Raw genomic sequence first — 12822 nt, 5'->3', positions numbered from 1 at the left:
CACACTGTAAGTAATCTAATCTAATCTAAAAAGAAAGGAAAACTTAAGGCACTTATATTTAGAGTTAGATTATTAGTGGGTTAATTCAGGTACAAAACCACACATTTTATTGTTCAGAATTTTTTTTTATTTTCAACTTGCCACTAAGGTGAGCTTCACATGAAATATGTACAAAATCTGTGCACAATCTCTATCCAAACAAAGCAGAGGTATCACTGAAAGTGAGACCACATTCACCGCTCGAGTCAATCTGCTTGTTTTCACTTTCTTATTCTCAACTTCCCGAAAGATGTTTCTTCAGGAAATATATTTACAAGCTCAAAAGAAAACATATTATTTTAAAAAAAACTTGTATATGCTTATTCAACCATGGGGAATATTTCATTTTCCAGAAAGAATGGTTTTCTTCAAGGAGATCTCCAAGTGTGATGATGACTGAGTGAGCACAGCAGCTGGTTACAGTCAGATCCCGGTTGGAATCTAATTAACACAATTTATTCATTAATAGCACAGGAACAGGACCAGCTTTCATGCTGGTTTACCACTTGGTTTTGTCTCCATTGAAATCCCTGGACTGTGCTATTGAACACGGTGTGTCACTAATGTTTCACCTAATCCTTTGGTTCCACCTCAGGTGCATCAAGTTAAAATTAACCCGTTGTTTTCACACACTTCAAGTCCTTAAAGTGGCACCATGCGAATTAGTGGTTTAAGTTAACCACCTGCAGTTCAGCAAATCCGAATGGCAATAAACAAATGGGGACTTCTGTGAATGAGCTGGAAATGTGTTGCTGGAAAAGCGCAGCAGGTCAGGCAGCATCCAAGGAACAGGAGAATCGACGTTTCGGGCATAAGCCCTTCTTCAGGAAGGGCTTATGTGTGTCAAACATTCTGTGAATGGGTCAAACATTCTGTGAATGTTTGACCCAACTCACTGACATGATTGGCCTCCCGATCCCAGGCCTCACTGGCCCCTCTCGTGGTTGGTCCTCCTTACCAAAACAATTCTCAAACGTTTACCTGACTCTCTCACAACATTCACCCAGCTCCACGCTGCCTGTCAACTCTCCTGATGCTGGCTCACCTATTCCTGGTTCACTTCCTGACTCACCTTTCTGACTTCCTGATTCAATTACCGATGGCAACAAAGTTTCACCAACTCCAGCCCTTTGAACTCACAATGCCCGCCTGCTACTTCCTCCTCCTCTGTCAGACTCTGAGGCAACCAGAAACCATGGTGGCTGCTCTATTTTCTGCAAAGTAATTACCTCAATCATCACTGCCCATGAGGTTGGAGTAAGAGAAACGATGGACAATTTCAAAAGGAATTCAGCTGGTAAGCTGAGGGCAATCAGTTTGCAGAGATCCAGGGACAGAGTGAGTTTGAGAAGTAGGGGTGTGGGGCTCTAACTGCCTTGCTCTGTTGTCAGCCAGCATGGGTTTGATAGGTGGAATGGCCTACTTCAGGGCATTATTGTTCTATGAATCTTAAACAAGAGCAGGTGAGCTGCTAACAAAGTCAGCAATTGTCAAGGTGATGACCTTTGAAGCCAGGTTATGAGCAGCAGCAATGTCTCAAAACTGGGAATGAAGGGAAACAAAACCTGTTTGATATTCCCATTCAGGGTTTAGTCTCACCTAACCCCCATTAGTCACATGTTAACTGCTGCACAGGCTATTTTTGTACAGGTACTACCTTTATTTCTACTATTTAAAATACAAAAAGAATATTTTGAGCAAAACATTACCAAGAGAAAATGTATTTTATATAATTTTTGTTCAGTTTACATCTCATTCTATTTTTCTTTCCCAGATTAAAATATGTATAAAAACCGGCTAAACTAAAATAAAGCAATTCTCTATTTATTCTTTATTGTGGATGAATAGTTGTTGTTTAAGGTTTCTCTTAAGAAATAAAAGAGAGCCTTCAGCTGCTGGTGAGGGGCTCAAACACTGGGGGAGGCCTAGGCTTGTCAGATTCTCTGAAATGTTAACTTTCCTTACAGGCCTCCTGCCCTTTATTTCCAACTGAGGAAATAATAACAGGCAGAGATGGAAACAGATGCTTACTCCCTAACATTCACTCTGTGCAATGTCAGAGTCCACAACCACACAAGGCACTATCTGAAGTACTGAGCTCATATCCAAAACTAGCTCAATTACAGTGAAGATTATACAGTTTTCCAAGGTTTTGCAAAAAGACTAAATGGAGGGAAAGATCACAAACAGTTTGGAAATCTGAATGGGAGGTTTCAGAAAGTAGCAAAGAGACCATCATGATTTGTTTGACATCTATCCTTGGCTGGGTACGGGACATTAAGCAAATATTAATAATACCCCAGCAATGAAAAAGGGTGAGGAAAAGATACTGAGAAATCCAGAAAGTCTATTAATTCTGAAAGAAATTATTGTAAAATCTTAAAACTGATTACATAAAGTTGGTAAAAATGAACAATGGAAGAACGTGGCATGGATTTCATGTGACCAATATTTGGACAGATGACAGTTGTATCTAACAGGTGACTGCTTCACATGATTACATTTTATAACCAGGAATAAAATAATATGCTCAAATGAAAATGGGCCCCTAGATACGTACTTTGAGGGAAAACAAACTCAATTCATTTTGGCAGCCTCCATACTTTAAGCATTGACTCACCAAAAATGTTTTGGAGGTAGGGGGAGGGGTGGAAATATTTGCCGGATTTGGTAGCAACACAAGCCAAGTATCCTCACCAACCTCTCCATCAATATCACAGGACTGTGTGTTGGCTAAATTCAGTGGATACATTGCATCAATTGCAAAAGCAATGTTTGGCACGTCTGTATAGAAGTGATAATGGCTCACACCAAACTCTTTCCAGTAACAACATTACTTACTATCAGTGTTTTAGAAAAGCTACTTATAAATTACAGTACAAAAGTATTTATGTTGTGTAGGAGATAGGTGGCTGGTCAGTAAAAGCCTGGACACTGGTGCTGGCCATGTTAGTGACAGTACGCTCACTTGCTGGGTTATCAGCTCTTCTGCAACATCACAGAGAAACTGTATTCAAACGTGGGAAAACATTCACCCACTAAAATATCACAGATTTCTAGATGATTTAAAATGTTCTCCGATAATGACAAAAACTATTTTTTAAAAAAAATATTAAGGGCTGATCCAGTGAACCAGGAGCAGCTTTTTACAATGTGAAGTGTACAAAAAGTAATTCTATCATTTACAACTAGCCATTTCTACAGAAACGAGACCATATTCTGTGTTTATACATTACATGTGACATGTAGCTCATTATATTTACATTAACTTTACCTCTATAATTTATTTCCTATAAACACTATAAACATATTCAACATATAAATACTCAACGCTATACATGGAAAGCTTTGAAATGCTAATTAATAATTATATCAGTCAACATGTAAGATAGTCAAAAAGGTTAGTTCTGCTTACTGACCATAACAAATGGAGATGTGTACTGGTAAACAATCAGAGCTTAGTTCCTGTACATTCACAGGAATCTGCTGACAGGCCAGACACTCCACCCTGTTACATATTTTGTCAGTAGTGTGGGCATAAGCTAGTCCCATTGGCTCCTATTCGGCTGTTCCAACACTGCTCCCACTTAAACCTGTGAGTCCGCACCCAGGCTGTTGAGTTCCTCTGGACTGTGCTTTTCTGGTGAGTTAACTCCCGCACCCTGGCGGAAACCAGAGGCAATCTCATCAAATGTCCTTCCCTTGGTCTCAGGGACTTTGAAGTAGGTGAATACGAAAAACAGAACCAGGAGCACAGTGAAGATGATGAAAACGTAAGGTCCACAGAGTAGCTGTTTAAAGGGGAAAAGAAATATTTTGAATGAAGGAAGTTAGACACTTTTTGATACTATAATCAGCAGTTACTGTTTATCAGGAACAACCTCCATATCACACAAATAATGCTAACAGTTTTCTATCTCCATAGTAACAATCGTACAAAGCAAGATGGCTATTTTGTGTTGTTCTGAATTTACCCAATTTAAAAACTCAGCTGATTTCAGACAAGGTCATGTCACCCCTGCAGCTTTAATTAATCAAGTCTTCACTTTCTGTCTCCTGTTAACAGTAGGAACAATCAGCTGGAATGCCTGAGCTTAGTAAAAGCTCCTCGTTATATTGACAAACTGCACACAGCAGTTACAGAGTGAAGACTTTGAGCAGGTATATGGTGTCAGTGTGCCCACACCCACTGCCTCCATGATGGCTATACCAGGTTGGTGTTGTCACTGGGCCTCTGTTAGAGTGAAGCTCATTCTGCGAGATACACTTTCTGAAAGCTCCCTCAGCAGCAGTGTGAAAGGTTCACACAATGGGAGCCCAAACTGTGCAAACAGTCTTTCAGATCCACAGGAGCTAAGCCACAAAGGTTCCAAATTACAGTGAAACAAAACATCACGCCTAATCAATACACTTGTGTTGTGCTGATCTTCAAGTCATCACCTCAAATTAACACCCATGCTCCTGAAGCCATGACCCATTTGCTTTAGATGGTTATTTGAGTGCCTTCTCCAGACAAATCCAGAGTTTTGAGCATGTGTCAATGTTTGGTAACACTTTAACTCATGTTTTAATAGTTCAGACAATAATCCTTTTTTTAACTACAGCATCCCCTCCCCTCCCTGTCATTTGTGGTTAAACAAACAGTGCACCCACCTCGACATATTGGAAACCCATGCCAACAATGAAATTTGCCGTCCAGTTACACAAACCAGACACTGCAATAGCAGCTGGTCTGGGCCCTTGACTGAACAACTCCGCAACAATAAACCACGGGATTGGGCCAGGTCCAACCTCAAAGAAGGCCACAAACCCAAAAATGGCGATAATGCTTATGTAGCTCATCCAAGTCAGCTGGTCCTGCACAACAACAAAAACAGCACTTTTAATATTTTATGCTCACAATGATCAAACTCATTCTTAAAATATAAACTGGTACAAAATCTCACAGGTGATGATTTTTCTTTCAGATCAGAGTTGATTTCACCATTTCCTTGTTGTGTTTCTGAGATTTCCTTCTATTGTGAACTCTGACCAAGTGAAACCATTGAGCTGGGGTTCTGTGCTGTAGCACTTCATTGTTCCTGGCAACAAGACGTTCATTAATAGTCCCCGTCCCTCTACTAGTAGATTGGGCCTGTACCCATTGGATACAGATGAATGGGAGGCAATACACGGTTCTATGGGGACTTGACAAAGTGATGTGGAGACGCTGTTTCCCCTTGTGGGAGAGTCTAGGAGCAGAGGGCATCATCTCAGAATAAAGGCTCACCCATTGAAGACAGCGATGAGGAGCAATTCCTTCTCTCAGAACATAGTGAACCTATGAAATACTATGCCGCAGAGGGCTATTAAGTCTGGATCATTAAACCTACTCAAGGCTGAGGTAGACAGATTTTTACTCAGGAATGGAAGCAAGGATTATGGTGAAAAGGCAGTAAAGGGGGAGTTGAGGTTTACTAGATCAGCCATGATCTCATTGAATAGCAGAGCTCAATAACCAGCTGAATGGCCTCCTGCTCCCATGTCTTATGGAAAAACTAACAATGAAAGCACAACCCTTAGCACAATTAAGTTACTATGGCGCTCATATCGAAAATCCTGCTGGATTCAAAGTTTCTTTTCAAAAGACCTCATCAAGTTGTCGATGCTCTGCAGCAGTGGATCTGTGAGGAGAAAGTGAGGTCTGCAGATGCTGGAGATCAGAGCTGAAAATGTGTTGCTGGAAAAGCGCAGCAGGTCAGGCAGCATCCAGGGAACAGGAGAATCGGCGTTTCGGGCATAAGCCCTTCTTCACTTTCCTCATTCCTGAAGAAGGGCTTATGCCCGAAACATCGATTCTCCTGTTCCCTGGATGCTGCCTGACCTGCTGCGCTTTTCCAGCAACACATTTTCAGCAGTGGATCTGTGCCAGTGGAACCTTTCCCAATTCAAAATGAATCACTATCTGGATCCCCACTATTAGGGACATGGGGACAGAAGGATAACATTCTGCCTTCTTTAAACTGCTGTTCCATTCAATAAGACCATGGGTTAGGGAAGATTTGTAAGAGCTGCACCACAACTCCAGTTACCACCTAGGTTCCCTAGAATCCCTGACCCAACATCAATTTATTTTATTCAATTTTCAATTGATCGACAATCTCAGAAATTTAATGGGGGAGGGTGGAATTTTCCAGCTGTGCACTCCCCTTTCGGACATCCCCTAAAGGCCTTGCTCTAATTGTTAATGTGAGGTCCCGTCATCATCCAAACAAACATCTATATCTACACTATCAAATCCTTAGTTATCCAAAACATTCCAATTCCATTGACATCTCTTGTCAAAGGAATACAGGCCAAGTGCATGAACCTGTCTTCATCATCTTAGCCCTGGGATCATTCCCATAAATACTTTCACAAATGATTAAAAATCTAAGCGCAACCACTAGGAACCACAACTATTACAGGCTACAACTAAAATCTATGAGTGAAGAAATGTTGCAGCCAAGTGTTCTCTCAAAATGATTCGAACATTTTACACCTTGTGATCTACCTTCACAGAAAATCTATTTTCTTCACATCATACAGTGCAGGAGGCGACTCCACCCTTCCTGTCTGTGCTAGCTCTTACCTCAGCCCCAGCTCCAGCCCATACACTCTGCATTTCGTTTCCTGTCGATTCACCACATTTGCCGAATTAGGAACATATTCAATTCCCTTTTTGTATTAAATCTTGGAAGTATTCCCATTTCGCAAACAGCACTCAGTAAATCAGGACACTGAGGAGTTGTATCCTGTAATCAGTCATTTCGTTGTTTGCTAATAAGGATACAATGATGTTATAGAATTTTATTCTTGGAAATTCAAGGCCACTGGACTGATAGTGAAATAAATTGTATAAAATCCACAATTGGATAAGTGTGTCACATTCTGTGCACGGAGGGGATTTGATGGGTTTAATTAGCTTTATTTTGTTCCACACATTCTCTTTTCCTTCAAAAATTACTTGGAACATAACCGCACAATTGAGTCAATTACTCACATCTCTTCTGATGTGACAGCTAACTTAGAGTGAACATTTAAATCCTTTTTAAATACAGCTGTTGACCATGAACATTTGTGGAATTAATTTCTATTAATTGCCTCGTTAATCAATACAAAGAAACACAACATTCAAACAAACTCTCACATACACACATACAAACACTCTCACTCATGCATGCACACGCACACACACTCCACTCACATTCACACACACTTACTCACTCACATGGAAACACACACTCACATTCACACACACATACACACACCCACACACACGTGTGCACACATAGGGATGAATCACTCAATAAAAGTCTCTTACCAGAAGGACAAGTGCAATAGTCATCAGGATCGCACAGATGGCCATCCCCGCCAGGCCAATCAGGTGCAGTGTGCGTCGGCCAGCGCGTTCCACCACAAACAGCTGCAGGAAATAAAGACGTCACAATGAAAACAGCGGCCTAGAAAAACTATCGGTTTCATCTCTATAGTGAGAGGATTGGGGTACAGGAGCAAGGATGACTTGCTGCCATTGTACAGGGCCTTGGTGAGACCACCCCTGGTCTCCTTTTCCATTTCTCCTGGGAGAAATATCTTCACCCAGAGAGTGGGGAGCTTGTGGAATTCTCTGTCACAGAACGCGGTCAAAGCCAAAACATTCAATGTTTTCAAGGGGTTAGAGATTGTTCTTAGGGCTAAAGGGATCAAACGGTATGGGGAGAAAGTGGGAACAGGGGACTGAATTGGATGATCAGCCATGATCGTATTGAAAGGCAGAGCAGGCACGCGGGGCTGAATGGCCTCCTCCTGCTCCTAATGTCTATGTTTCCATGTTACAAGTGCAGTGTGCTGTACAGACTGGCCTGAGGCAAGGAACCAGATGTTTGAGCCAAATCTGTCCTCAGATCTCATCGATGTATCTCATCCCACAAGCTGCAAATGTGATTTGGGTGCCCAGAGGGTAGACAGTGTCTAATGTGGGCCAAGAACAATCCCCGGGAGATGGGTGAGGTTGTGCCAGCCATGACCATGGTACTGTAGCTGCACCATCCCAATACCATGTGGCAGTGAATACAGACCAAGGTGTTTCATTGGAGGCTGAGAGACCACTGCACAGCCATCACCATGTCCGGAGGAAGAGCTGAAAAGCCTAAAATGTGCCCTTGTAGCTCAGTCCCAATGAGTTCCCACCCTGAACCAGCAGCTAGCCAAATATTCCGTTTACCAGGGAGTCTAATATCTGACTTGGGGAAGCCATTGGGAATGTCAAAACCTCACTGGACCCCATACGGCACTGGGTACGGGACACAGGACACTGCACAGTGAAACAGAGGATTTCTACATCCATTCTACACTCAAAAACATCACTGCAGGAATCAAATACTACTCTAGATAATTTTATTTCCTCCACTCTGCTAAAAATGAGCAAAAGAAGCACTTTAATCTTCCCCAACGTCTGAAGAAATATTTTCTTTTTGTCTCTTGATGACTCTGACATCTGATGCCATGTACTTACACTGAAGCAATATAATAATGCACTGTCTGACAGCCCTCACTTTAGGAAGAACCTTCACAGATGAAACTTGGGACCATTAATGCTAATGGTAAAGTCAACTGGAGTACAACTGGCCCCTCACCTCGTGTCCGTTCACATGTAAGAACGAGTAGAGGCTGCCTATATCACAATGAGGATCTCCCCAAACCGGAGTGATCCCATCTGAGAGCAGTTGAAAGATCAGTGAGCTTCTGTGGCCCAGACCCACTCTGAACTGATTGACCAATGTGGTACCCTTACAGCATCCTGATCCATGCTGGAGTTTAATTCTTAACCTTACAGCAATGTACAGGTGGGGAACTCAAGCATGACCGAGTACTTACCGATACAACAGTGAAAGCTGTGTTCACCACACCGGAACCAATAGTGGCATAGACAGGCTTCTCAACCCCAGCTTTTTCAAAAATACTTGTCGAGTAATAGAAAATCTATAGAAAGAATAAAACACATTTTGAGAAAACACTGACATCAATGATGGTCCTTTTGGCATTTACAACCACAAAATCACAGGTTTTCAGAAGAGAGCTGTAGTGGTTAGCCAGCTGGACATCATAGAATATGAATTCCCCGATTGGAGCTGTTCATCTAGTGCAATCACGGAGCCCTGGCTGACAGACAGATGAAAAGGAGAGTGTCAGGGATACTGGCACTCTGGTACCTGACTCTGTATGAGGTAATACTGTAGTCAAGGACTCTCCACATGGAAATAAAGAGTGATTTGGTGACGGGGTATCGGCGTTTGTGGAGTTATTTCGTGAACCAAGCAAATTTCTGATCATTTGCACAAGTCAATGAATAATGAGAAAGCAAACACTTAGGGAACAGAACTTCAGTAAATGCAGGACATGATCAGAAGACAGCCTTGAAGGTTTGTTTGTAACTGGAAAGTGAAGCTCTGAGGCTTTGTGTCTATTCCAAGTTCTTATTTTCACAGAAGTGGCTCTAGAAACAGCCCAAGAATCTGGGTAAGGAACTCAGTGGGCTGTTACATTTACCAATTATTTTGTGGTCCCCTCACTGACCAAGTCACCAACATAAACCAGGGACTCTCCCTATGGAACTGTAGACATTAACACAGCCTGGCCTGTGTGTATCATTGTGTACGGCACAGGTCAGACACCATTCAGAGTTCTGAGATTGATTACCCAGTTTCCTTAACCAATTATGTCACTTGACTGAGGGCAAAAAAGATCATTCAAAGCTTTGGGAAGCTGGCTCCATTTGGAAAAGGGAGACTTTGAGCTACCAAAGGTTTTCCAGGTGATGAAGTGACTCGTCTGTTCTAGCAAAGAATACAAAGGCAAAGGACACACACTATTAATGTGGAAACTGAAATTACAAAGGAGGTTTGTAAAACAAAGGAAGGCAGTAGAAATAAGTTCAAGAGACAATGAAATGAACGTTTGAAGAGAATGAATTACAGGAAATGATGAGATGGCTGTGATTGGGAGCTGGGTAGCAGGAAAGGACAAACTGCCTGGACCGAACAGAGTGCTTTGCTGGTGAATACTCACAGCATTGATACCGGACAACTGCTGGGACAACTGCAACACGATTGCAATGATGATGGGCTGCCGATACATCGGTGAGCGGAACAGCTCAGGAATTGTTACTTTCTTCTCTCGCATCATCTGCCTGCTCTCTTCCTTCATCTCCTGCAGGTCATCGCTCACATCGGTTGTCCCACGAAGCTTCTTCAGAACTGAAAATATTTGACAGCGTTATTTTCAGGAATATTAATTCACTAACCCATTAAAATTGTGACAAGAGTGGCTTTGTGTTTACTGAATTCAAGTTGACGTACTGGGGAGGGGATTCAGCTGACACGGAAATGAGCGAAGCCTAGGCCAATTTCCCAGGAATGTCAAAGTGGGAAAATCCTGGCGACTGCTCCAAGGACATGTGTAAATCTTCCCAGGATAAGTCAACATTCTCATCCTAAACATGAGTGTCCACTGAGTCACTGTCACTAATTCATAGATACCTTTATTTGCAGGAACTGATGGACACCAATAGGGTTCAGGAATCCCAGACGAGATTTACCCTCCCCAGCTCTTACACTTCAACACTGCAGTCTAAAAACGTGAAAGCTGTATGAAGGATCAGACTTGGAATTACATCAGCTCAGTATTCACATTTCCATCGATACGCTTCTCAAGGCTTTGGGAAACCAATTTTACATTTTCTGCACATGCCAAAGGCAGCACCCTGGCCTGGGTAGGTTGACTTTGGGATGAGCATTTAAACTAAAGCTCATTCCACACATGCAGATTGATTTACCTGGTCACACCACTTAAACAGTAAGGATGACTGACTGATAAGAGTGTGCAAATTAGCACTTTATTGATTCCTAAGTGCTTTCAGATATGGAGCAGCTGGACAGCACTCTGATTACACTATTATCTTATCTGTATTTTTCTAATAGGTACCTGGTACAAGCCCAAACACAGAAGATGTATGTACACAATGCACCCTAACAAGCAATTGAGTACTGAGATCTTTTTTGCAAAACGGGACAGACTTGCATTTCCATAGCACCTTTCCTAACCTCAGAATGCCTGGTTTGAAGTGTAATCAAAGAGTCATACAGCAGAGAAACAGACCCCTTCGTCCAACTCATTCATGCTGACCAAGTTTCCAAACTAAACCAGTCTCATTTGTCTGCATTTGTCCCATATCCCTCTAAGCCTTTCCTGTTCATGTGCCTGCCCAACTGTCTTTTAAATGTTGTAACAGTACCAGCCTCCACCACTTCCTCTGGCAGTTCATTCCATACAAGCACCACTCTGTGTGTGAAAACATTGCCCCTGAGGTCCCTTTTAAATCTTTTCCCTCTCACCTTAAACCTTTATTCTCTAGTTTTGAACTCCCCGATCCTGAGAAAAAGACCCTTAGTTCCTGCTGAAGTTCAGAAGCACAGCTGCTATCTTGCACACAACAAGCTCCCAAACTGTGATAATGAGCAGTCAATCTGATCAAACACCTACCCCAAATCTCCCTCCCTCAACTCGAGACCTAGTGAAATGTAGCAGCATTGTGCACCATATCTACAAGATGCACTGCAGAAATTCACCAAAGATCATCAGACAGCACCTTCCAAACCCACGACCACTTCCATCTAGAAGGACAAGGGCAGCAGATACATGGGAACACCATTACCTGGAGGTTTCCCTCCAAGCCACTCACCATCCTGACTTGGAAATATATCGCTGTTCCTTCACTTATACTGGGTCAAAATCCTGGAATTCCCTCCCTAAGGGCATTGTGGGTCAACCCACAGCACATGGGCTGCAGTGGTTCAAGAAGGCAGCTCACCCCCACTTCTCAAGGGGAAATTAGGGACGGGCAATAAATACTGGTCCAGCCAGAGATACCCATGTCCTGCAAATGAATAAATAGAAAAAAATGTGGCTCAACTCTCCCTTGAGACACCAGACCCTGGTAAAGTTCCTAGGCATTCCTACAGCAACTAGCCAAGCTCACTCCCTCATTAGTGAATTGTCAACTGTGTTTTCTCACCTTACCCAGTGACGCATAAACAGATGAAAGCCGTTTTGCTGTAAGTTTTGTTAAATAGTTTGATTGCTCGGATAGGTGGTCTCTCTTTACTGGTGAAAGACTAAACTCACCATTCTTCGCCTTGCTCTCTTCATTCTTGTTGATAAGGAGGAAGCGTGGGCTCTTTGGACAGAATGGTAAAGCAATACACTGTAACAGTGCTGGCAGGAAGATAAACCCAAGCAGCAATGGCCAGAGTGATTCACCTCCCATAATAGAGTCCAGCCCAAAAATCTGTGAATACAAGGAAAGAGTATTTCAATTTAGTTACATCTGAAAATAAGGAGTAAAAACTATTCCAAGATTTTACAAGGACCTCTCTTATACTGGAATTGGTCTGTCTCTGCACCTTCTTTATAGCTGTGACTTTATGTTCTATTACCCTGAAGTACTTAAGTAAGGTATGGTTTATCTGGTTAGCAAAACAATACTTTTCACTGTATTTCAGTACATGTGACAATAAATCAAAAATTCTTAGAAAAATGAAATTGGGACGGGTTAGTTATGAAGCCTTTCACAAAGTCTCACACCCTGCTTAAATCTTCACTGTTACTCTGACACAGTGATAGTTTTCACTGTATTCTAACAGATGAAAGGCTTAACAGACAATCAATTCTTCAATGTATAATTTCAGTTACATCACACTGCAA

The 12822-nt window shown here is 42.2% G+C and overlaps 1 protein-coding gene across 1 annotated transcript in view; it reads right to left on the bottom strand.

Moving 5' to 3' along the window:
• Window positions 1–104: 104 nt before the first annotated feature.
• The window catches only part of LOC122540476 (solute carrier family 2, facilitated glucose transporter member 1-like), a 34159-nt gene continuing 21441 nt past the window's right edge, over window positions 105–12822 (bottom strand). Inside the window, exons 5-10 of the mRNA XM_043676328.1 lie at window positions 12244–12406; window positions 10129–10316; window positions 8938–9042; window positions 7382–7483; window positions 4693–4896; window positions 105–3830 (exon numbers count right to left, since the gene is read on the bottom strand). Coding sequence (XP_043532263.1) covers window positions 3627–3830; window positions 4693–4896; window positions 7382–7483; window positions 8938–9042; window positions 10129–10316; window positions 12244–12406 — 966 coding nt within the window. The 3' untranslated portion in view covers window positions 105–3626. The remainder of the gene's footprint in view (window positions 3831–4692; window positions 4897–7381; window positions 7484–8937; window positions 9043–10128; window positions 10317–12243; window positions 12407–12822) is intronic.

This window comes from Chiloscyllium plagiosum, chromosome 34, assembly GCF_004010195.1.
Source record: "Chiloscyllium plagiosum isolate BGI_BamShark_2017 chromosome 34, ASM401019v2, whole genome shotgun sequence".
Taxonomy (NCBI): domain Eukaryota; kingdom Metazoa; phylum Chordata; class Chondrichthyes; order Orectolobiformes; family Hemiscylliidae; genus Chiloscyllium; species Chiloscyllium plagiosum.
Note: the sequence above shows the minus strand (reverse complement) of the source record. Positions and strands in the feature narration are given on the sequence as shown.